We start from the raw sequence: 27,333 nt of genomic DNA, 5'->3' as shown, positions 1-27,333 counted from the left end.
TCAATGTACATCACAAGACAGGTTTTATTGTGATTGATGAAACATGGTTTCGAAATAAAATCACTTGTTCTCTTTATTTATGGTCAAAATTTTTTTGTGGAAGAACATGAACTTTGAATGTTTCAAAGACGTTGATCGTGAATGCAAAACTAAAATTTGATCAATTTTCTCTCATGATTTCCAACAACAAAAATCAATTTTTACATGATTCAACAAACCAACAAATGAACAAAGACGATGGAAAAGAAAATAATTCCAATTCGAATCAAAACAGCAGATCTTTGGAATACAGTCCATAATACACCGCGGTCGTGTTCGACGAGCGGTTCAACGTTACATCCATCGTTACATACATCCAGTTACATACGTGATCTTTGGACAACACAAGACGCCAATACTCAGTTAAACAACTCCTGAAACGCCTGTGACTCAAAGGGTTTTTTACATAAGAAGTAGATTGTCTGGTACATTTTAACTGTATTTGAGGACATTGCATGTTTAGTTGTTGTATTTTTGGATAGGATTGGTGTTGTAGATGTATTTAGAGCATAACGATTCGCTAAAAAATCCAATTTTGGAGTCAAATTTGGTGTTCAAACAAACATTGTATTATGTCCCTGTTCGATATAGATGATCGGTTTCTGTTTGTGAGAATGGAAGATTAACAGTCACGGTGCACTCGATCAGAACAATTCGTCCGAACTGGGGTGCGTTTCCCAAAACCATAGATGCTAACCTGTTAGCAACGTAGTTGGTTGGCAATGGGAAATTGCATTGCAACCAACAAAGTTGCTAACTTAGTTTGGGAAACGCATTCCTGATCAAGTGCACGCTGTTTCGATAGACATCCAATCAGGCCGACATGCAAAAAACGAGGCTCAGTTAAAACAAAACAAGACGGATCCAAACTCTGAAGCTATTGACGACAATGCATGACACGCTAGCTAAAGCAGTAGAGATATTCATGCATAAATCAAGGCTGCGGCATTGAATGACGCTGCAATGCTGTTTTCACATGCAACGAAGAATCGAAGGAGAAATGTATGGTGTGAATGAAAGCGAAGCTGTACAACGACTAAAAAAACTAGAGGCTCATTCTAGCAACAAACCAATTCCCGATCCAAAAATAACATCCTTGTTAAAAATATGAGCCACCCTTCACAAATATAAAGTCATGGAGAAAACAAAAAAAAAGTTGCACCACAAAACATATGTGAAAGTTGTCACAATAACAAGAGAGAAAAAGACAAGCATTGTGTTTTTTTTCTTTTCTTTTTTTCTTTTTTGGTAAGCGAACCTCAGCTATTACAAAAAAAAAAAAAAAAAACACAACTTAAGATGTATAAAGCTTTTTTTTCTTGGTTTGTCTTAAGTCACAGTTACTAAAAAATAAGAGTAAGTGAATAATTTAATACATACGCTATAATAACAATACCCTAACACTATCTTCTATGAGGTATATCCGAGAAAAATTTGGTAAGAAAAGCACGGTCTGCGCCCTCGACATGCCTCAGGGGTTTCTTTCTTATTTAAAGCTTTGCAACCATTCAAAAGAAAGAAAAAGTCAAGTCTAGAAAGCCTTTGGTATAGTTAGTCTTTTGTTCTCTGCAGGATTGCATTGCAAAGCTGTATGAAAACCGCGTCTCGCAGGTTTTTTCCTGTCGCTGAGGTACTAACAGAAGAAGAAACAGAGAGGTCAAACTTCGCTTTGGTTCAAGCAAGGCACTCATCCAACAATATCTCATACTTTGCAACTAAAGCGCTCTCTACGTCTTTGTCGGGGTGGAAACAAATATCACTTTGGGATGGAAACCGACGAGAATCTGTTTTGGTTTAATCGATGCAATGATCAGATTCCATCCACGTCATAAACACGGACTCACCGCTAAGAATATTGACCTAATGACCTTACGATCGATGCGGGACACGCTTGCGTCCCTGTTAACAGATGCTGTTTTTACAAGTAAATGTGTTAGTTTTGCAACAGGACGGAATGATGTACGACCTGCAGCAGAACGGATCAATACCATCCCATCTGCCGTTTGTGGTGCGTATTTAGCCACGTTTTCCTGAAAGTCGTCCCTACCCAGTCCCTTCGGTCTGCTATGAGATGATTCGATTTAGTCTTTGGTTTTAGAGTTCGTCGTGCACAGAAACACCAACATTATTTTTGCCAGAATGGATTTTTGAGAAAGAAAACACTAAATACTGGGTGTATTTTTACTTGAGGTTTGCTAAACGGGTTTTATCTTCATGTGATGAAATAACTTTGACTAATTTATGTATTTTATTTGCTTAAAAGTTCATGTTTATCATCATAATCTATATGAAAATTGTGGAGGTGTGGCAATGTCCAAATTGGCATTTTATTGCACTTCAAAATGCTGTAAAAAAATGTAATGTTTTAAATTAAATCTTTCAGTTTTAAAATTTACTTGTTTCTAGTTTCTTTTTAACTGCAATTTCTCTGTAAGAAATTGTTTCTACACCACATTTCTTTCATGCCAAATTTACACTGTAAAGGTGGCACAGAAGCGCTTCTGAAGTGGCATTTAGGCCTCTTTACACAAACTGTTTAATACTGCTTAAAAGTGGCATAAATGCATTCACACAGCAATTGCAACTATATATTTGATATTAAGTCTAAGTCTGGCTTTAATGCAGCATCACTGAATTTCCGAGCAGGCATAAAGCCGCCTTAACTCAGCTGTGTAAAGATGCCATAATTGTAGGCAGTTGGAAATCTCTACAAAATGCAATGCAGCTTGTGACAAAAATGCATTTAAGTCTGTGAAGACAACTATAAATGTCACTTCACAGGCCTTCTGTGCCACATTTGCGATGTAAATTGTATTATTTTTTATAATAAATTTTATTAATGCTAAGTGCATACATTGTACAGCAGCTTTTGATGTGCTGGTTTTTACACAGCTGAGTTAAGGCTGCTTTAAGCCTGCTTAAAATTTAAAGACGCAATGCAGCATAAAAACAGACTAAATTATACCTGTATACAGTTGAAATTGCTGTGTAAATGCATTTATGCCTCCTCTTCGCAGCATTAAACAGTCTGTTTAAATACAGCTGAGTTAAGGCTGCTCAATGCTGCATAAAAACCAGGATAAATTATACCTTTATACAGTTCCACTTGCTATCTCAGCTGTGTAAAGATGCCATAATTGTAGGCAGTTGGAAATCTCTACAAAATGCAATGCAGCATATGAAATTAATGCATTTATGCCACTTTTGACTAGCATCAAAGAGTCTGTGAAGACAACTATAAACATTTATGCCTGCTCTAAGCAGCATTAAACAGTCAGTGTAAAGCCAGCTGAGTTAAGGCTGCTCCAAGCCTGCTTAAAATTTAGTTTAAAACCTAATGTTGCATAAAAGACAGGCTAAATTATGCCTGTATATAGTAGCAATTGCCATGTAAATGCATTTATGCTACCTCTGAGCAGCATTAAACAGGCTGTGTATAAACACCTAAATGCCATTTCAGAGGCACTTCTGAGCCACTTTTTCATTGTAAACTTGCAGTATTAAGCCCAGTGCATGCATCATGTGAAGTTAAGGCTTCTCTAAGCCTGCTTTAAATTTGTTGCAAAAAAGCCAGATGTAATTTCTGCTTAAATGCATAAATGCATTTATGCCACTTCTAAGCAGCATTAAACAATCTGTGTAAAGTCACCTGAATGCCACTTCAGAGGCGCTTATGTGCCACCTTTGCAGTGTAAATTCGGCATTAGAGTTACTTTGACTAGAACAAACCATCAAAACTACAAATTTCTGTTTGATTAAAGAATATGGGATAACGTTCATGTTTCTGTGCAGGATGGGTGTTTGTTAGTGGGTTGGTTTTTGCATCACGGTCTTTTACATTCTGACCGGTAAGAGGCGATCAGAAGCACACAGCACTAAAATGTACAGCTCGACACGAGTGCCATCCGCTCCATTGCACTTATTTTTCCGAGGAGAGGAGGGACTCGTGTCTGAAAGAGGAAGAAGAGGAAACAGAGAGAGTGGCATTATCAAAATATCCAAAGCATGGCGTCAAGCGCAGACCGTACTCGAGAAAAAGAAATCTTTGGTATCTTTGGTTTCATCAACACGATTAAAATTACAAATGGAAAATTCAGTGAGGTAGCCTCTGTGGTTCTCACTATAGAGATAGAAAGACTTTTATACACACACACAAGTCAGTCTTGGAAGCAGCTTTTTCTAGTTTTTTTAAGGGATTCCTCTACGTCCTTCTACGAGTGAAGCAATGAACAAACGGCCTCTCAGCATCCGTGGGATTTATCTTTGGTGAGTTCTGCGTTGATCTCCGTTAACGTGTGGCTCCGTATACCATCCGGCTGAAATTCGCTGCTCGTCCTTCGACACAACAGTGTAAATCGATCGCAAATGCCCCTTCAGACAGATTGTTTTCATTCGAAAATAAAAAAGGACAGACAAAACCTAAACAATTTCCATACACATAAATTACAACTAAAACCTGATCGCTAACACATTTCCAGAATTATCTTTCTAAGAAAAATTAAATACACCCTTTGTGTTGCTTTTTAAAGTAAAGCTAACTAATAAATTAAGAGGAGCACTGCATCTTTGATGCACTAGTAGTCTTAAATAGTCAATTACATCTAATTAAATAGCATTAAATAATTAAGAAACCAAAAAAATAACCTATGCATACTAGTCATAAATAAATACGTCTGATGGTGTCCAACATGCAAAAGAAGTAAATGTAAACTTTGGCAAGCTAGTAATCAGGATAAAAGGGGAGGTTTTGGTTAATTTAAATTAAGTTCAATCATAACAAATATAAATTACATAAATAAAATCACATATTGCAAATCCTGGGTAAGACATTGTACAGAGGCATTGGCAAAATATAAGTACTAAGACAAGCAAAGGAAAGCTCTTTGGCCCGTGTTGCTAAAGACCTGACTGTCGTGAAGAGCAGATGAAGCTCCAACCAACTGGCGTTGGAGAATCTTTGGACTAGAAGCTTTTAAAGAGAGAAAGCTAAAGGATAAAGCTATTCGACCTACAGTCTGCAGTTTCCTCTCTACAGATTAAGTGAGCGTTTTTGGCAGATTATTGGCTTTTTAGTTGGAATATAGCAAGTGATGGAACCGGCTGCAGCGGCTCTCTCAAACGAGGGACTTGGGATTCAACGCTTGGAAACGAGCGTGCATATGTTGGGAAATGATGGATGGATGACGTCTGGATTGGTGGAACTGATCCATCTTTGGACTATGATGGGATGTGAGTGCAAAACGATAACATAATGAGTCGTTCAGCTTGGGAAAATGGGAAAGAGTGAGGTTGCATGTGCTTAAAGGCGTTTATCTTTGGTATGCCCATCAGGCTGAGTTACACCTTTAGTTTTAGCTGCAAAATGGATGAAATGAGCCAAACGCTGAACCCTAGACGTCCCATGTTTGGAGAGGAGAGCCGCTGCGATCCCCTCTGTGCCGCGCCAATGCGCCTGAACAGGCGGGACGGGAAACTGAAGGGAATTGCGGCGGGAGTAACTCTGAATCTTTGGTATTGTAGCTGATGAGGTTTTCGTTGTTCTTTCCATTTTGGTTGAAAAAACTGCATAGGCACACATTTTGAGAGACGCATCATCCTCCGTTTGCCGTGGGAACAGCTCCGTCGCATTCGAAAACCCTTCCGATCCCATTCTGCTTCCAAAGTCTCCACCGATCCGAGCGCAACAAAGACGACGGCTCGGCGTTCCCGCTTTGTCACAGTCATGTTTTTTTTGTTTTTGTTTTTTTGTTGTTGTTTTTTTTTTTGTTGTTTTTCCTTTGAACATATTCGTTTGCAGAACAGTTAGGTGCAGAAAAAGTTTCTTTGGTGTCGATTTGTCAATAAATAGAAAAAGTCTTCAGTGTCCGTTTTGAGTGATCCAAGCGTAACCCGGGAGAGAACTGCTTACCGGCTCTGTTTGTTCGTCGGTTCAATAATAAATGAGGACGAGGGATGGAATTTGAGATGAGTGAGCTAGGAAACTACGAGGGAAGGAGTCATGCACACTTTGGGAAAGCTAAACTGGCTGGCACTGGTGTGGAGATTGTCCTCTTAAACTCTTGTAAAGGCCCTGATCACCAATGCCAGTTCACTTGTGTTTGGTTTCTTAGCTTAATACGGTTACAGTCATGACAGCAAACAGCGATGTGCATGTGTGTGTGTGTGTTTTGCAATGTAATTCATTGAGTGTGTTGAGCTCGTGAGATGCTTGTTCTTCGGTCTTATCATCCTGAGTTGTTTTTTAACCATAGAAGAACAATCGGTGTGGTCCAGCCCCTGTTCTATTGCAAATTTAATGTGCTTCAGGATTGTGCTCACAAACCCGGCCGGCCAATATAACGGTGTGAGAGATCTGCGGTCGGCGTGTCCTTCACGTGTGTTGTGCTTTGTGCTTCTGACGGGGTTTTTTCTAACGCACAGTTGAAAAAACCTGCGACCCGATGCCATCTTAAAGCTGTGTGGTTATGCAATTGGTGAATCTCACAAAGAATAACATGCAAGTCATGTTTCACTCCAAAATGCATTAATATTTCGTTTGAATTAAAATGCATTACCATAATGCAAAAAAAAAAAATCGGATTACTGTAATAGAAATGACCGTATTACAGTAACAATAATAGGAGAAATAATCGACAATAGGAATTTGTGGCAATTGTTATTATTCTCATCAATACTAATATTATTTATGTAATATTATTAATGTTATTATTAATATTATTCATGTTGTTGTTCTTGTTTAAAAAGCCTGTTTGCAATTACACTGCAAAAAAAAGCTATTTTTTGTTTTTAAATATTTAAAATATTTGTTTGAGAAGGAAAACAACATATTATTTTGCGTAAAATAATAAATATCATTGCATATAAATATAATACCTTTGTATATTTATATATAATTGTTTTCAATTCGAATTCAGTTTGTTTTCTGGCCACATTGGCAATTTTGTTTTTTTTTAAAGCAAATCTGAAATTTTAATAGCTTAATATGTTTTGTTTCTCAAGTAAATATTATTTGTACTTGAAAACGAGTGTATTAAATTGCATTAAATGCGACCTGGATGTGTTTTTGTGAGATTCATCCTTATAGTTGAAAGTATCTCTCCTCACACACACACACACACACACACACACACACTTCTGGAAATGAATGTAGATGTTGAATGCAGACCCTTTGGTTTCTCTTCAGCGTTTAGCTCTTTGGATGAACAGATCGGTGTGTTTCGAGCCGGTAAGCAGCTTCTCTCCTCTCGTTGCCCTTCGGAATGATTTTCTCCTCTTAAAAAACTGACCGTCACCTGATCACGCTTTGGTACAAGTGCTGGAGGTGGACGACGTGTTGCCCAGACCCCCCTCGTCCAGCCATTTGTCCAGGCTGCGTCTGCGGGCGTTCATGAAGAAGTTGCTGACAGTGTTCAGTTCCAGACCCAGCTGCTGCGAGATGGTCAGCTGCATCTCTTTGGACGGACGCTTGTTCTCCTTAAAGATGGCCAGAAGCGTTCGCCGCTGCAGGTCTGTGAAAACCAGCCGCGATTTCTTTGGTGTATTGCTCCTGTCTTTGCTCGGGTCTTGCTCTTTTCTTTTGCACGCTTCGGGGGTTTCGTTTGTTGGAAAGGAGACACAAAAGAGAGAGAAGAAACACGTTAGAATCAGTCACACTTATGTTCATGCATTTAGCAAACACTTAAACAGTTCATGCAGGGTTCGAACCTACAACCTTCGGATTATCAGATTAGAATTACATACAGTAAAAAGAGAAAATAGCAAAAGAGTGACAGAAGGGACAATTAGACCGTGTTATTCCTGATTAGCAACATCAGTGTTATTTAAGTTTGCAAAGAAGTGGAAACTTTGCAAAAATCCCCTGGAATATTCCAAAAAATTCCTGGAAAGTTTCCCAAATGTACTAGAAATGTTCCACCTTTTTGCAACCTTAGTGTAATTATAGTATTTATTAACATTTTGAAATAGCATTTATTTTCTACATTTTAAGTTTTAGAATTTGTTTTTTAATGTGCTTTTGTTGTTTTTATTTTATTGTTGTTTTAGCTTTAATTTACATTTTAGTTTTAATTCTAGTAATTTTTTTATGTGCTTTTTTCATTTTTGTTAGTTTTTGTTTTTAAAAGATATTTTATTTCAAATATTATTTTATTTTTATTTTGTTTTAGGCAGAGTAATTGTTGTATGTGCTTTTGTAACTTGTTTATTTATTATGATTTATATCTTAAATGTAATTTTATATAATTTTTAGTAACGGTATGCAAAAAAAATTTTTTTTTTTGTATTTTATTTCTTTTTTTTTTGTATTTATAGTAACCTTTAATTTATTTTTATCTGTTTTAATTTAGTTTTTATTTCAGTTTTTGTAATTTGTGTTAATTGTTTTATTTTTAAAATTATTATTTTTTTTTTATTATTTAATATTTGTTTAATTTTTTTCAGTATTAGTATTAGTATGTGCATTTGTTAATTATATCTAGCTTTAATTAGTTTTTGTTATAGCAATGTTTGTTCCTAACTTATTTTTATTTCAAAGATTTTCCCAAATATTTCAAATTTCAAATACACAGTTTTAGTTTAGTTTGCAGTAAAGTGTAAGACCGACACTGCATTAGAGCAAACCTCCTGAGATGTGTTTTAGCAGCTTCTGGTTCAGAAACATCTCTAACATCTGCTCTGTGATCAGTGCGTCTCACGGGAAAGCTGTAGATGATTTGAGGAAGCTAAAGATCCTCTCCAGGTAATTGCTTCTGCGACCACCACGATTCCCACAGTAATTCACTCCTGTTCACCTGGAGCTGCTGGCTTTATTTTTAGGGTCTTTTATCACGATAGACTCCAGAGACCAAAAACACATGATCACCTGATAATTACCAGATAAACCAGAGCAAGAACTAGTCTGATCTACACCGACAGCACCAGCAAATCAACAACAAACACCACAGATATATATATATATACAGAGAGAGAGGAGAGGCATTACACACAGTACTAGCACTCTTTCTGCAGAATGTAAAAACTTAATTGATATGAATGACCAGCAACATTTGGCAAAATGTACAGTTTACGAAAGCACATAAAACATATCCATTCAGTTTATCTTGCATTTGCATTTCCTTGAATCCTGTACTTATTCCTTCAGGATATATTTTAACTAAATTCTAATGCAGTTGCTTTATATTTTTCATCAGCTCTCAAGATATGAGAACAAACATGCATTATTCTGTTATTCATCTGTTGTTCTGCAGTTATTGTTTGTTTGGGCTCAATTTTAATGTCTGACGAACAGAAATGATTGCACCAATTAAAAATTAAATAAAATAAAAATCTCTTCCTTGATGTATATTTAATTAGATTGTTATTTTTTTTTTTTAATATATATACACAAAACTGAATTAAAATGTAAGTCAATAAAATAAAATACAATAAAATAGACTGATGCATTAAAAACAACAAATGAACCAGAAATATCTTCCTTGAATTAGACAGTTAAATTTCTGACAGATTTCTGAGATAACAAAGGCATACTAATCATGCATTCATCTCTTATTGCATAAAGTTTCACATGCTGTTTCTATAAATAATAAACAGTATATAGTGCACAATAATTGTAAGTGTTTCATTTCAGACAGACTCGATGGTAAATGCACAAACCGTCTGGCAATTAAAACATGACTTATGTGTAACATCTGTCCTTTAAAAAGACAAATATTTTTATTTTACAGTCAAACTAAAGTCTTTATCGCATGTGAATGAATTTAATACATCTCTAAAAGGAGGTAAACCAACAGTTAGTAAAAGAGCATATAATCTAATGGACATTTCATGCTATTGTACTATAAAATATTTTTATAATTTACAGTGAAAAATCAGAAATTTCCTGTGTGGTATTTTTTCATAATTACTTTTCTTTTTAGTTTTGTTTATAATCTTCTATGTACACTAGAGTTTTATTTTACATCTTGTTTTGTTAAATGTTGATTGCATTATTTTAGGGTTGTGAGTGTTACCATGATGCTGTTTCTAAATATTAATACATTCATAAAAGCTGTTCCTTCTCTTTTTCTTTTTCTTTTGAATTTATCTATTTATTTTAGTGGTTGTCAGTATATAATAAAAGCTATTAAACTGATTTTAGTGCTTAATTTTAGTATTTGGATTTACATTTTTAATAATATTTATTATAAATTATAAATAAAATTATTAAATTATTAATTAATTAATTAATAAAAAATTAAATTATTTTCAATCCATAAAATCTAATTTTTTAATATTATTTTTATTATAATATTTTGCATATATATTTTATATATATATATATATATATATATATATATATATATATATATATATATATATATATATATAAATGTAATATCTATGAAATTATTTAAATTTACATCTTAAGATGAATGAAAATCTTAAGATGAATGAAAATCCTGAATCCTGAATGAACTAAAGTCATATCACTTCTGCCACAAATCTGCACTGAAGAATCACATGCAACAACTCAAAAATGCAAATCAACAGCACTAATAATAAACTAAAACATATTTTCATCTGCAAACAACATGTGTGTGTGTGTGTTTGTGTGTGTGTGAAGATTTGATTTGATTACTTCTCTGAATTAAGTATGCAAAACTGAGCCTGGGCCAGATCAATAGAAATCAGGTTAAGAGCTCAATTGAGTACAAAACTATTATGTAAGAGGAAACGACGGTGTAAATAAAGGCGGACACATGCCAGTGTGGTTTTACACAGTGTGTGTGTGTGTGTGTGTGTGTGTGTGTGTGTGTTTTCATTTCTGCTGCATTCACACCCTCATTACCAGACTTGCTTTCTCTTTCACACACACACACACACACACACACACACACGCAGCACAGACCCATTTGTCATAAATGAAGGCGGCAGCAGGCCAAGTGTAAAGAGTGTGAGAAAGCGCAGGTCTTGCTCTCAGGCAGAAGAAGTTGCTGAGCTCTGCAGACAGACGTCGTAGAGACTTGCGTGTGTAAAAACGACAAAGCCCTCGCGGCCCCTATCACAGCGCGCTTAAACTAAATATTTGATAAAGACAAATGCACAGCAGTATTTCCACACTTTGCATGTATAATTGATGCCGAAACAATGGCCGCAGAAACACAGAAGTGAGTGTTCAGGGATCTGAAACTCCGAAAGACATTCAGCGCTTTATCCTCAACTTCCATTAACCCATTCAAGTCCAGAATATTTGGAATGATTTGCACAAACTTTCATAGTTCATCATCCTATATATACACTGATAGACTAAACTCAATTAAAAATCTATATTTTTACATACAAATTCTAAATATATTATTTAGAACATTCAGAGAACATTCAAATGTAACATTTCTGTTGATTGATTTCAAATGGAATGTTCCCTTAATGTTTCCAAACAACATTAAAAAAACTGATGTTTTGAATGTTCAAAGGACATAATGTTTTCATAACTTAAAAAATTCCCAAAAAATGTTTTACACATATCCACAAACACGCATAAGTGAGTATTTTTTTAGGGAAATTTTACAAAAAAATATATATATAATAAGGAGTTTAGACCGTCTGTCATATGTTATTTCTAAGAACATATAATATATTTAAGAACATTTCGCCAACATTTATTATTATTAAATTATGAAAACATTATGTTCTTTGAACATTTAAAACATCTGGTTTTAAAAAATTTAGTTTGGAAACATTTAGGGAACATTCTATTTTATCATTTGGAAACATTACAAAAACGTTACATTAGAATGTTTTCTAAACGTTCTAAATAATGTTATTAAAGACAGACAACTTTGAATGAACGTTCTATTAATGTTACTATAAGGTTTGTAATTTTTACAAAAAGTAATAATGTAAAAAAAAATACATTAGATAAATGTCCAAATAAAACATTTCAGGAATAAACATTCTGTAAACAATGTATAAATAACATTATTAAAAAACAAATGTTACTTTCAATGTTCTGAAACAAGTAACAACTAAAAAATGTTACATGAGTGTTCGACTAAAACACTTCATAAAATATGTTCAGTGAACAATGAATAAATGTTATTAAAGAACTTAAAGAACTTTAAACAAATGTTCTCTGAAAACAAATAGTCATAACATTTAAAAAGCATTTAATAAATGTCCAACTGAAATGTTTCAGAAAATTAAATTAGCCAATATTTAATATACAGTATAGTATTACAGTATTAACTATGCATGTTACAAATCAAAAATTAGGTTTGCATATATTTACATTAGAAAATGTACAATACATCTTCATGGAACATGATCTTTACTTAATATCCTAATGATTTTTGGCATTAAAGAAAACTAGATAATTTTGACCCATACAATGTATTTTTGGATATTGCTACAAATATCCCCCAGAGACTTAAGACTGGCACCACTCACATGTTCATCAAAAAATGCAAACATCTAATAAGACCAGATGCAATACTGCCACAGATGACTTATTACAATTCAGACTAATTAATTTGTTATGCATTTAAATTGAATGATAAATTGCCACAGAAGCACATCATCATCTGGACAATCACAGATGCATATCATTAAGATGTGTGATGTGTTGAAATCCTTTGAGTCCAGTGTTGTGGTCAGCAGTAGATGGTGCTGTTCATCCATCAGAGCCGCAGTAACACGAGCAGTGAGCGCCATTCCACTGGAAGCCTCCATTACTGATGAAACATCAGCCGGACCCCATGCTAAACGTGCGCTTGTTTGAAGCTCTGAGTTTAGTTACAGGGTCTTAAGCATGAAAAATGAAGGTGTGCCATCGTTTCTGCCGGTTAGACACCATTACTAGGCCCAAATTCACACTAACTGCAGGATTAATACACGTTTATTCTCATGCATAGAAAGCAATTTCGGAATGGAAGATTGGAATGTAGTCAGGAAAATCCTGAAGGAATACATCCAGGATTTGAGGAATTGGAATACATCATTTGTAACAATGGGATCAATAAGAATCCTATAAGCAAATAAGATCCGACTGGATAAACTAAACCCTTTTCTTCCATAAAATACTATTTAGGCTTGGGATGCTTTAGGATAATGATACAAGATTCTATTAGCAGTCAAATGATTCTCTAATTAATATAGGATTTCTATCCTTCAGGACTTGTTTCAGATTATGATGGAAAAAAATCCATAAGCATTCCCTTCAAGTAAAGTCCCAGTGCTTTTCATTTTTAGAAATTAATTCAGTTGAATTCAGGGAATATTTTCCCCAGCTAACAGGGAACGTTCTAGAAAGGTTCTCTCAAAGTTATAAGCAAACGTTCCTCCAGTAATATTAGTAAAGTAATGTTATCAAAATTTAGCACTAAAGCACTATTTATTGTTATTTTTTGAAACATTTCAGTTGGATGTTTAACTGACATTTTTGAAAATGTAGCTATAGCTGTAGCTTTTGTAGAATATTCAGAAATAATGTTTCCAGAACTTAATGGGAATGTCAGCAATACATACTTAGAACATATTTAATACTTTTCTGAAGATATTTTTAAAGAAACAAATGCAATGTTTATGTAACGTTAGGAGAACATTCAAAAGTAATGTTCCCATTATGTTAGCAAAATAATGATCTGAAATATTCCCTCAATGCATAACCAATTATTATATTTTTTTATGTTTTTAATGTTAGGAGAACATTCAGGGAAAAAAATCATTACTTAACAGGAGCATTAGCAAAGCATTCTCAGAACATCAGAAAAAAAAAATTAATGTTTCAGTTGGATGTTTGACTAATATTTAAAAAATGTAACTAAATGTTCAGAGAATATTCAAAAGTAACATTTCCATAATATTACAAAATATTAAAATCGAATGTTCCCTCAACATTTGCATAACCAAGAAAAACATTAAACTTTCAAAAAACATTCAGAAATAACCTTTTAGTAACTTTATGTAAAACATTCTTAGAAAATATTTAACAATTCTCTCAAAATGTAAACTTTGTAAAAAATGTGAAAGCTTTTAAGTGGTTGTTCAACTAACATTTAATTAATCCCATAATGTTTGCAAATAGTTCAAATTGAATGTGCCCTCAACGCCCCCCTCAACATCTGTTCAAAAGAGATGTTTTGAATGTTCAGAGAACATTTAGAAAAACATTTTCATATAATACATAATGAAAATAAGAATCATTTTCTCAAAATGTAACCACAAAATATTCATAGAATGAAAAAGCTTTCGAAGAATGTTTTTAAAGTTTTTTTTTGGATGTTCAACTGACATTTTTTAAATGTAACTATATGTTTCAGGAAGTTTGGAGAACATTCAAATGTAACATTTCCATCAAGTTTCGAATAAAAATTGGAACTTTCGCATAACCAAGAATTCTTTTTTTAATCATTTAAAAAACTGACCATTTTTAAACATTCAAATGTAACGTTTTCAGAACACTCGGGTCAGCTGTCTTTGTTGTGCACGAGGCATCTGTACTTTTTCCTTTTGTTCTCTGTAGTAAAATAAAGGATCAATGTTTACTTCCTAAAGCCAGCTTTCTTTATGAGGCTCTGATGGCTTTCTGTTCAGTGCTGCTCTGGATAAAAGCTCCAGACTGCTGCTTTTGTAGAGTAGTGAATTTCCCCGTCATCATTTGGTATTCTGCTTACTGTGGCCGAAATGATCACACACACACACACACGGAGACGCAATCTCAGCCGTCAACACGCAACACTGACTCCATCAGGACGGGCTCTCATGGCACTTACAGTGCGATCAAAAAAGCAATTATATTATTCAAAGGGATTTACCATTTCCGTGGTGGGAGAGGGGTGTCAACTTTGGGCTTTTCTAAAAGGGGTAGAGTTCAATCAATCCGATCAATACCTCAGGTTTCCATGGCCTTTCATCAAACGGGTAAGAGCTGCTCTCACACCGCTGGTTTATCTTTGCTCGCTGGCAAATGTAAATCAATGTGTGTGAGAGGAAACGTCCAGTGGAACGGTCCTAACCACAGCGCCGTCGTTCACTGGGATCTGAACGCACTGTGAGATGCCCGTATGAGATCGATCAGTTCTGGCCTGTCTTGAGTATCAGCTTACACCTTCAGTAATTAATGAAGAACCCAAAGACTAGCCTGTTTCATCAGCCTATATATACTGAAACCTGTAAGAAATCTGATTTCATTTCATTTGTAGTGTAACAAATCCTAAAAGCATGCTACTGATGGATAATGGAATTTCTTTGAAATACTACAACATAAATCAAATAAGAATGTACTAAAATTATTTTCCATTCAACTGGATGAACTGAAATTTGGGACAAAATTCTGTCTGTTCTGAAAAATATCAAGCAAAATGCATGTAAATTAAAAAAAACAATGATAAATAGACTATAACTGTGCAAAGGATTGCTAATGGAATATGTATAATAATAATTAAATATTTATAAAAAACTAAAAAAATATAGGTAACACTTTAGAATAGGTAACACCTTTCCGTTGCTTATTAGCATGCACATTACTAGTTTATTTGCCATGTATTAATGCTAATTATTATTACCTTATACCTTATTCTATATCCCAAATCTTACCCAATACCTAACAACTACCTTACTAACTATTAATAAGCAGCAAATTAAGAATTTATTGAGAGAAATGTCGTAGTTAATAGTTAACAAGTGTCACCTATTCTAAAGTGTTACCTATATATATATATATATATATATATATAGTGTCTACGATTCTCTAGATCTTCAGAAATTCAGATAACAAATTAATTAGAATAAAAACATGATTTTCATTTTAGGATCATATTTAATGCTTTATGGATTCTCTGAGGATTCTTATGTGCAATAAACAAATTGTGTTAGAAAATATATTAACATATTAGCTGATATGTGCCATATTAAGGCTATTGGCATCAGCCGAAAAACATTTTTAATAAAACATATATATATATATATATATATATATATATATATATTTGTGAATTTTTCTAAGGACTGGTTCCAAATTCCATTATCATTCCTGAAGGATTTTTTTTTACCTTCAAATGTAATTATATTAACTTAAATAATCTAAAATCAGTGCCACATTGCAACAAAAACAAAAGGCCACGCACATTAACATGAATCGACAGCCCATACGGCCTACATGACGTCAGCGGATGAGGAAAGTCTTTTCAGAGTTAGAGTAAAAACATTAGATTTTACTGCAATAAGATGCACTAATGAATCATTGACTATAAAACCAGGAACATGCATTAAGGTGAATTTGACGTCGACTGCAGTCTTCACATCAGACGGAGTGGTTTTACTCTCGGTACATTATGTCCATGACTTCACAAAAACAAACTGCTGTCTGATCACCACTGAATTATACATGCGGATGCAGCTGAAGCCAGTTTCTGAAAACCCTGAGATCTGATGCTTTGCATGATTTCAATGCAAGGAGAATCAAATCTGCCCAAATGGGTGCAGATATCCAGAGAGATTAAAACAAAAATGGTGAATTGAAACACTTATTTTACAATAATTTCACAAAATGTATTGAATTAGGCTGTAAAATGTTCTATTTGTTTGCTAAAGCAACTCTAATGGCATTTACCGAATCTCTAAATGTCTAGTCACAGTCACCAGATTTACATGAGGGAGAAAAAGACATACACAAAGAAATGGAGGGAATGAGAGCCGGGGAGTGGGGGGTGGTGGGTGACAGATCAATATTTCGCCACAAAACACGATCAGTAATGATGTTTTCACTTGTTCGCTGAAACCTTCCCATAACAGATGAGAGAAAATTCCTCTTTTTTTTTAATTCGGCTAGTGTTTCGTACTCTCACAGTTGTGTGATCTCGTGCGAACGCCGGGCGATCAAATGCTTCCGATCTCAACATCAACCGTTTTCTAAGCATACGCTCTTCTGGAAGTGCATGGCTTGTGTGTGTGTGTGTGTGTGTGTGTTAGAGCGAGAGGACTTGCTAAATGCATTATGCTGTAGTCTTGCACTTAGCTGTGTCATTCTGTGCATGTGCGGATATCCTTAATGTGGAGGCCGGACACCTCACCGAGAGATGGAGGAGGGGATGGAAAGAGAAACTGAGAGAGAGAGAGAGTCTTGTGTTCTCTGCAGTGGATCATCTTGCTTGAGCCACAACTAAATACAGTAACCCCCAAAAGTATTTGTGCACATGCATCACACTTCTAATGAAGATACCAAGCATGTGTATATCTCTGAAATCCTGCAGGATCTTTTCTGCAATAAATGTGTTTTTATTTGATTTGATTTTAGAACTACTGTTTTATCATTTCAAATCATACTGTTAAGTCTTTTGGTTTTAAAGTGTGTTTGTGCATCTTTCTAAACAACAACAACAACAACACTTGATATATAATGCAATGATATTCCAACAAGGCAATGGGATAAACGTTCTATCAAATAGAAAATACATACTTCCCCAGTTCATTAATTAGTGCAATTAAGACTATGCAAGTGAAGCCTTGTGTGATTCGAAATGCACTAATTTTCATGAAATTCCAGAAAAATGATCTGAACATTAGATGAAGCTAGGTGCAAAATTCTTGTTTCATTTTGATGATAAATGAAAGAAGAATGTTTTTATAGAGGGCATTTTGGATATCTCTTTATATCACCCTGAAAAATTAGAAAAAAATTTCTAAAAAAAAAGTTTCTGTAATGTTTTTAAGAATAAAATGTTATAGAAATCAAAACAAATTATATATATATATATATATATATATATATATATATATATATAAAACCTTCAGTAAAATTCTTCAGACAATAGAGAGAAGTTTGGTGCAAGTAAACACTGCTGAAGTGGAGAAAGAAATGCTAGGTCTTTAAAAGATATGGATTTTTACCATGTTTTTAAGAATAAAGTGTCATACAAATCAGGGCGAGTGATATATAAACAAACCCTTCAGTAAAACTCTTCAGACTATAGAGAGGAATAAAACTTCTAAGTTTGGTGCATGTAAGTTATGCTGAAGTTGAGAAAAAACTTTTAACAGATGCATTGAAATCGAAATCTACAGACGCAGATAGGTAAAGTGTAATAAAAATATGTGTATTTTGGAGGTTTTCTGTTCAATTGTATGAAAGACATTTCATGGCAGAAAAACAGCCCAAAATCTTGACCAATGCATGAAACAAACACAGTGGTTTTGCCTGAAGTGTCCTTAAGTGAGACGCAAGTGCAGGGTCACTGTATCTCTCCATCTCCATGTGGAACAGAACTAATGTTCTCTGATCAAGTGAATAAAAGATCAGAGTTCTTCTGGGTCTCAAACGATGACATCAGCGGTTCAAAGGTTTGTTGCCAGACAGAAACATCAGCACACTGACAGAACCAATCAGAACGTTCACAGACGCTGTGTTGAAACAATGCTGATGGGGTAACACTCGTCAACAACATCAGTCAACGATCCAATCAGCTTCACAAACACACTCTATGCCTGCAAATGCACAAAAGTGCCACTGGTAAATAAGCAACACTGATTACTCAGATAGGGATTTTTGTTATCCGTATCTTTTTTTTTTTTGGCAAGAAGCAACCTGTCTTAAAAGTACACAAATCTTGATTGCATCACATCCTAAAATGAAAACTCTGTCATCCTTTATCCAGCCTTCATGCAGATCCAAACCCAAAAGATTTTTCCATCCTATAGATATTCATGCAGCTTATTTCCATACAATTTTTTTTATTGACTCTATCTATTTAGTAGCTCCAATAATAACAAAAACACGAATCATACCATTAATCTATACTATGGCATATGAATGCTTTTACAGTACTTCATAGCTTTCTGGAGCTAAATATGAACTAAATGCAAAAAGATGCAGGATTTCTCCTTTTGCATTAAATGAATGCAATTTGTTTTATTTATTTATTTCAGTCATGGGTTTCATTTCCAAGGAATGCAATGCAATGATCTACCAAAAGCATAAACCTAAATGTGCAAACCTAAATAAAAAATAATAATAGCAAACAGGTTTTGAATGACATGTAGGTGAATAAATGATGCCAGAATTTGTTATCTATTCCTCTAACAAAAGTTGTATTTAAAAGAACATAAAACCTAAGTGTAAATACTGGCCATGTTTTATTACGTAAGCTCTTATCAGCTTCTAGAAAAGCAAACATGAACCTTTCTCTTTCCTCATAGCTGGAGTTAAAAGTTGCCTATTCTTTTTACCAAGCCAAATCAGAGATGAACAGACATGATGGTGTATAATCTGTTTTACATGAACTAAACTTTACAAAGTCAATTTCCATCATTTATATATGGATCACTAATATAAAAACCGCTGGAACGCAAGAATAAAATCAAAAGAAAAAGAAAACGGACAGACAAATGAATCCCCCACAGACAAGCTCCATAAAAACATGTTTTGGCTTGCTGTCCGCTTGCTGACAGCAGCATGACGGGCCGTTTTGTGGGGCTGAGAGACCAAAAACTTTGCCCTTTGCTCAGACTGGTGCTGACGGTGATCCCCCAATCACAAGACACAGAGATAAACACATCAGCTCACCTCAAAACTCACAAACAACCTGCTACCGCTATCTGTGCTGGAAGATATCCATACTGTGAACATCTGGGGTTTAAACATACAGAAATACAGTTTTAGAAATACATTTTTAAGCGGTTCTGGCATAAAATGAAGCTTATTTTCATCTTTACATGAAACATTACTATACTGGTATCATTTGCAATGACAAAAGTAGAATAATTTAGGCATTTAAGAAGCATTTTCAGACTTTTAAACCCCACTATAGAGTTTATCTGCTTGAATATGATTGGACTGATGCAACATGACTACATAAAATATGTTAACTTTTCAGAGAGCTATAGATGAGTAAAATACATGCATTATAGATATAAAAACATGAAACCATAGAATATTAATGAGTCTCTGGAATATATACGTGTTCTAATTAAAAATAATCAAATTTAATTTCTAAAACAATTTAAGAAAGCAATAATAACACTTTACAATAAACAACATTTGTTACTGTTTTTTTAATGGAAGTTAATAAAACATTTTTTTTTTTGTTCATGTTTAGTTCACAGATGTTTTAGAAGTATCTGTAAATGTTGAAATTAAGTTGATGTTAACTAATGAAACCTTATTGTAAAGCGTTACTGGATAATCTTAATAATACAACAGGCAATGCTGTTTTTTTTTTTTTCATAAAATAATGCTAGGACATCTTCCATGAGATTGGATTAGTCTGCTTTCTGAATCAAAAGCAGCTTGACCACAATAACAAGAGTATCTGATAAACCAGTCGGGCCCAATCATATTTCTGCCGGGATTATTTCACTCTCTTGGCCCGTGTTACACACTTATTGGGTTGAGAAGAGAATCTCATCACTAAAAGGTCCCTCAAAGCACCGCAAAGCCATTACAATTATCAGACGCCGTCCTCTCTGGAGCCGCGAGGCGCGTCACTCCGGCCTTTGTGTGAAGGTCACCGGGCGCATCCTTTTAATGCCGGCCTCCTCCACACAGAGCCGGAGTGATTAAACATCCTCTGGAAAACATCTATCCTCGGTTATGCGTTGATTTTCGCGTCTCATCCAGGCGGCTTCATCAGCTTTAATGATCCTTTTAAACAAGCAGAGCTCAGAATAGCCCACCAGGAGTCTTTTTAGCACGGAGTCAGTCGGCTTGCTGGGAACGTTCTTCCAGCGTCAGCTTTACTGGAACAAGTCCGGATCGGGTTCCAGATCAATGCGAACTGGGTGCACACGTTTATGTTATTGTTGCCAGCATTAATGCCCTTTTAATCTTTAAGAGATTACCCGCATTGATCCGCCGTCGTTCAGCAACACATATTTGTTTGAGAAAGTGACATAACTCACACACATTACTGAACGACAGGACGAAAATAAACAGCAGTACTGGCCTGGCTCTGCCCTTTGAGAAGTCCAGAAAACAACACACTGACAACATGATGCCTGATTGGCCTTTGCTTTCACTTTATATTAAAATCTGACACAACCTCATTGTGACAGTACACATATTTTAATTCGATTTTCCAACTAATCACTTGCCGATATATCGGTCAGTTCATTTGGAGTCTACTAAGCACTACAAAACTGAAAATATGCAATTGCTATTTTTAATAGCTAATTTCATATTATGCTATAAAATGTTTAATTTCATAGTGTTTAAACTTTTAAAATACTATTATCGGTTAGCATGTACATCAGCGTTTATCGGCTAACCTCGTCTGTAGATATCGGTATTGCATTTGCCATTAAATAACACATATCGGTCAACCATATAATATACAATAGTGCCCAAATGTCTAAGACCACATTAAAAAAGGCCTAATTTTTTCATGCAGATATGTAAATGAATAAGAATTTAAGTGGCATCCAAATGTCTCAGACCACATCAAATATTTGGGATTTTTGTCATGCAAACTTGAAAATATATTTAAAATGTGACCACACTGAAAATGCAAAAAAAAAAAAAATTCCTTGCAAATGCATGAATAATGATATACAGTAGTGTTCAGTCTGAAACCACAATTAAAGCTGGGATCTGGAAATAAACCAAATTTACACTGACATCCGAATGTTGGAGACCTCATTTTTTGAATTAAATAATAATTTACAATGGTGTCCAATTATTTGAGACCAAATTGAAAATCTGGGATTTTGTCATGCAAACCAGTAAATAAATAGTTTTGAATAGTAAAAAAAGGCAAATGAGGTGAAAATAAAGAAATACTTGAGTCATAGAAATATTAGGATCAAATGTCAGTAAATGAGTGTGCAGAGATGGTCAGATTTCATGATGGAGAACATAATCATCAGGTTTTATTTCTCTGATGCACTAATGCAACAAATTTTTCATTTTAACTTTCACGCAAATTGGTATTCTGTTAAATATACATTGGACATAAAAATTATGTATTAAATGACAAAAATGCAAGTGCTCTCAGTTTTTCTAATATTTCATATCTTCCCCATGTCTGTCTTCAATTTGGAAAGTGAAATAGTCATTTGCAGAAGCCCTAATCAGTAGAGACGTCTCTCTGAATGCAGTCTGGCATGGGTTGGAGGTATATTTATCCATCTCCAGTGCTCTTATTTACGGGCCGGGACCCCGAGTTTCTCCAGCACTGGCTCTTTTTCAATCTCCTCTGTCCTGACTCGTATAACAGCGCTTGTCCCCTTTGATCATTTACTTAATAAAGTTGTTTGTCCATGGTAGACGGCACAGGCCGAGGTTCGTCTCAATAGCTGATTGCCTGCACCGTGTGACTGGAATGAGGTCCAGTCAGACGTCATGTTTGATTTGACTAAATTAATAGTGCAAAGACAGGCTTGTTTTCTCCTGTGACATCGGGCACCTGCACCGCTATGCTTAGAGAAGACCAATAAGTCATTAAATCGCTATGTACCTTCAAGTATGATTATAAATATCCTTTTTTTTTTCTAAACAACATTTGACTTTAATGACAAGTTGGACTCTAAAAGTGCAAAACCTAAAGATCATGATTTAAGAACAAACAACATCTTCAATTAAAGCAAGAAAATCTGACCGTCTGTACAAAATGTAACATGAACAATGACTCTCATTTACTTACATTCGATTAGTCCCCTAAAAATACCCTTCACAAAAATGTGTTTATTTGCAGTTATACACACACACACACACACACACACACACACACACATACATATATATATATTTAAATAGCTAAAAATTCCCTGTTCTCTGATTTTTAGACCCTGCTGCAGGCCATTATTTTTTTTTAGGTATAAATCAGTTATCGTCTGGTCAGCATTATATTATGCTGAATAATATGCATGCATTTACAAATTTCATTTAAAAATAAAGGTTCTTTTTTGGAATTATGTTTCCATGAAGTACCTCTACAACAATGGAATCTTTCCATTTCAGGTTCTTTAAAGTGGAAAAGGGTTCTTTAATATTTTAAAATGTTCTTCACACTATTTGAAAAGGTTCTTTGGGGAACCAAAAACAGTTCTTCTATGGCATCTCTGTGAAAACCCCCTGTGAAATCTTTATTTTTAAGAGTGTAACTCCGAGTCAACATTTACATGCAGGGAATTCAAGCATGAAAACAAAGCGGCCAGCAATTCTCTCTGCGTCAGACATTTCTGATGTCATGACATGCAACTCCTCTAACAGCCTATTTTTGCTTCATTATTTGTGTCTCTTCTCTCCCCTAAAACGCAGAACAAAAGGCAGGTGCCGAGCTGCACATCTCTGCCTGTTTAACCCAAGACAAGGTGACGTTTTGTGCGTTGAGCTGAGGGTCACGCAGAGATTTCTATCAATAATTCATCGAGCCGCTGCAGCCTCTGTTCTTCTTTTCAATTCCCCTGCAGATCACATAATACCTTCCCCCCAACCCAAAGCCATCTGTGAGACCAGAGCCCTGCAGGGAAACAGCATTTAAGCACCTACGCCAACATCTCAAAGCACACTTCTGCTCGAAATTGCATTCTTGATAAAAGAAAATGCATTTATTTGCTTGAAAAAAACAATTGCCTTGTGTGGCCGTTCACAGTGTATTTCATTAGCTGAATGCATCATATGCAAAGAGTCAATGATGGCATGTTTTGACAAAGATGCTTCTGTTTTGGTATGTGATTTAACAGCTTGAACACACACTTCTTCTCTGAACCTTTTATTGACACTCAAATGCATTGTTCTTTAAGTGAAAGAGGCACAGTTTATATTTTTCTCAGCTGAAGTTAATGCACAGGCTCGCACACTTGTGTTGCACAATGCATGAGGCATCAGAGCTGTCCATTATTTCAGTGAATAATTGTGCATCACCCTACAAATTAAAAATCAATGCGCACCAAGCTTTTATTTTAATGCACTGATAGGATGCTCTTCAACAACACGACACCGTCTCTGACACCTCGCACGCAAAACTACGAAATTCAAGTCTTGCTTTTTCTTCACCCGAACAAAGGAAAAGGGGTCCTGCACCGCCCATCGCTAGAGGGGGCAACACGCCTGATGTAGAGGGGCAGGAGGGGAATAACAGTCCAGTAATTACCAACACATCCCTATTCAGCGCCTCTCTGAAAGCTTTCTTTGACTGAGAGAGAAAGAGAGAAAGAGAGAGAGAGAGAAGAGAGACCGAAGCGGCTCTTCCAAAGCATGCACTTGCAACATTTCAAAAGTAAATAAAGACGGAAAAACAACAAACGGAAGCGGAGCGATACATTGTTTCACTTCTGACGTTTGAAATAAAAGAAAAGCGCCGCGCGTCTGCGCATCAATTAAACATTTTACGCATTAATGCTCGTGCCACAGCCGAAAAATCGCCTCAGAAAAATTGTTCAAAAGCAGATACCTTGTCTTACCTGCAAGCCGAAGGGCCGACATCCTCTGAAACTCGGGCTCCTGTAACCACTTCCACATGCGGCGAAACGTTTCACGGCCGGACTTGAGTTTACTCCAGGGTTTGGGGTTCCGCAGCAGGTCGGAGAGCGTGCCCTGCGAGCGGCACAGCACCCGCTGCGCGAAGATGGCCTGCGGGATGCTGTAGCGCTTGAGCTCGGCCGTGATGCGCTGCGCCACTTCCTTGGTGTTGATCTCTTCCAGCTGCCCCGAGCTGGAGCCCTGCGCTCCGGAGGAGGAGGAGGAGAGCGGTCTGTCCCGGTTGGAAGCCAACACGGGCCCGTGGGATTGAGGGTGGCCCGGATGCCCGTGCATCCCGTTGAGGTGGGGCATCATGCCCGCCGCGGGGCCACCGAGGCCTCTGGAGAGGTGCTGGTCACTTCTGGCCAGCATGGCAGTGTGCGCGTCGAAGTTGGAGCTCAGCATCTTATCGTGGCTGTGCGCGCCGTAGTTGTGGAGCGTCTGCTGTGCGTTGTGGATGGAGCCCAAGCCGTTGCCCAGAGGGGACAAACTCTGCCCCATCCCGCTCATGTCTTTGTGGTAGGGGCTGTAGAGGTTGTTCATGGCTGGTAGAGTCCTCTCGTCCCGCATGAGGGTGAAGCTGCCGCTCACGTTCCCAGAGAAACGCTGGTGGTGATGGTGGTGATGGTGCGGATGGTGGAATTTGTCGGACACGGTGGAAATCGGCGGCAGGGGCTGCAGAGGGGTCAGGGTGGTGTAGGTGCCGCTCATCCCGGATGGGGAGGTGTCGCAGGGCATGCTCATGGCGTGATGGAGCGGCAGCGAGAGCTCGGGACGGTACTCTCCTCCTGCGCCGCCGCCGCCGTCCAGAATCGAAGCCATACTGGAGACCATCGCGGAGCGCGACGGCGCCACGGTCAGATCCTGGTGTATCCGCAAGGCAGCCCCCGGATTGCGGTTGTGATGGGGGCTGTGGCTGCTCATCAAGTCCTGCTCATGGCTGAGGCTGCCAATGTCCATTGTCATCTCTGGGTTCATGGCGTACGCATCCAAATCCTTGGCCAGGCATCGATAGGCGTTATAGGCAGTCTTCATTCAGTCCATTGATTTATCTCCAGCTTTGTGCCAGGGATGTGTTTCTCTCCGTAATTGTTTTTCTTTTTTCCCTCTCCCTCTCTCTCTCTCTCTCTCTCTCTATCTCCAAAGGCCTCTCGGGTTCTTTTCCTCCTTTTTTTAATAAATAAAAACACCGATCTCTATCAGACGGGCCAGTGCTGATTTCTCCCCATGTCCGAGTCCTCTACTCCTCCTGCGTCTTCTGTTTGGGCAGCTGGACGTGTTTGGGGTGGGCTTGCTTCGCGCGCACCCGACCCTGCTGAAAGGGGAGGAGTTTAGCCTTGATTGACGCGCCGGAGGGTCCAATCGCGTTCCTCGCCAGCGCGCCTCTGGCCAATCGCTGACGCTTCCATGAAGCCCTTCGGAGTCGCTGGCTGTGCATCTGGAATCGCGCGTCAGACGAGCGCTTCGCTGTCAGCGCAGACGCATCGGTTATCCGGTTCATCCTCTACGAAACAACACTAAAATTTGTAACTATTCAAAATCCTGCAATGTCACTGTACACTCTCAGGAAAAAAATTGACTAAGCTGCATATTTAGCCTACCCCCAAAGGGCATATATTAGTACCTTAAAGATACATTTTAGTAGGCTACGTGTATACTAATTAGTATATATATATATTAAAAAATCTAACTATATCTTTATTTCGTGCATAGTCCTGCAAATTACTGAATATTTGTTTTTTCCTGTTTTTACTTTGATGGATAAATGATCTATCTATCTATCTATCTATCTATCTATCTATCTATCTATCTATCTATCTATCTATCTATCTATCTATCTATCTATCTATCTATCTATCTATCTATCTATCTATCTATCTTCTGTCTGTCTAAATTCATCCATTGGATTTAAACATGAACACCTGCACATTTAAATGTATTTCCCCCCGTGTTTTCTGCGAGTTAGCCATTAATTTAACTCTTCCTCATTACATGTTTGCATTTACAAGACCAATTATGCATATTAATTAAGGGCTCTGTAAATATAAATGCACGTGACACTGTAAACAGGAGCCGATCATTCTCTTGTTTGAATTTGTAAAATTTTGCTATGTTTTATTTTTTTAGGCTTTATTCTGTTTCCAAACACAATTTTACGCCGCGTTAAATTCTAATGTCTAAAAAAGAATCCGAATTTTTAGACTTCTAGATATACAAAAGAAGTGCTTTTTAAATTTCAGTAAGCTCTGCATGTTTGTTTTAGTTTCTCTGAATCGATCAATCCGCTCGCGCACTAACTTCTTTTCCGCGCATTATGGTCTGATCCGGCTCGCAGTGATTCAGAAGGAACAGATTTCTCGAATGCCGGTTGCTATTTTGTTTGGAGGATGCGCAGATGTTGCTTTTGTTTAAAGCGACTGTAATTAAGGATGAGCGACAGAAGTCTGAAAAGCGTGACCTATTTCTCTTTTGATCAGCTGTCAGAGGAGGAGCAGGAGGTGCAGGGGGCCCAGTGTCCTCCTCGAGCCTCTCCCCGGCCTTTCAGCTGCCACAAATTGGAGGAAAAGTGTGTGTAAAGGCTACCTGCTGCAGGAGATGCAGTGACGGACACACACGAGCCTGATTCCTGCTCTGGTGTTCCGCGAGAGCTTTTGTGCTGCTTTGCTTTGGCGCACTCCATCTATAATGCGAAGAATCACTGACTGAAAAAGGCCCTTATTCATGTCAAAGAAAATCGATATTCGAAAGAGAGAGAGAGATAAAGAGAGAGAGAGAGTCTCCACGTTGTTTTCTTGCTAAATGCATGTAAAAGTGTAAACGTACAACTCACTTTAAATTCAACAAACGCAAATTAACGAACGTTCACT

The 27,333-nt window shown here is 36.6% G+C and overlaps 1 protein-coding gene across 2 annotated transcripts; it reads right to left on the bottom strand.

Annotated features, from left to right (window-relative positions):
* On the bottom strand, positions 1 to 25,756 carry onecut2 (one cut homeobox 2). Of its 2 annotated transcripts, none has more exons than XM_052588295.1 (2): positions 24,409 to 25,755; positions 1 to 7,622 (listed from the first exon to the last, which is right to left on the bottom strand). In XM_052588295.1, exons 1-2 carry the CDS (start codon positions 25,499 to 25,501, stop codon positions 7,336 to 7,338), a joined length of 1,380 nt encoding a protein of 459 aa, XP_052444255.1. In that variant the 5' UTR covers positions 25,502 to 25,755; the 3' UTR covers positions 1 to 7,335. The 2 variants fall into 2 exon arrangements, with proteins under 2 accessions (XP_052444255.1, XP_052444256.1); XM_052588296.1 differs by having other exon boundaries at positions 7,364 to 7,622; positions 24,399 to 25,756.
* Between the last annotated feature and the right edge of the window lie 1,577 nt (positions 25,757 to 27,333).

The sequence above is a fragment of the Carassius gibelio genome, chromosome B21 (genome assembly GCF_023724105.1).
Source record: "Carassius gibelio isolate Cgi1373 ecotype wild population from Czech Republic chromosome B21, carGib1.2-hapl.c, whole genome shotgun sequence".
Classification (NCBI taxonomy): Eukaryota; Metazoa; Chordata; class Actinopteri; order Cypriniformes; family Cyprinidae; genus Carassius; species Carassius gibelio.
This window is presented reverse-complemented; position numbering and strand designations above follow the sequence as displayed.

Bases quoted from the DNA above. Each gene is read 5' to 3' on its own strand.
- onecut2 (XM_052588295.1), bottom strand. From the start codon at position 25,501: ATGAAGACTGCCTATAACGCCTATCGATGCCTGGCCAAGGATTTGGAT. The intron at 7,623-24,408 runs GTAAGACAAGGT...AAACCCCCGAAG, and splicing joins GTCGGCCCTTCGGCTTGCAG to CGTGCAAAAGAAAAGAGCAA.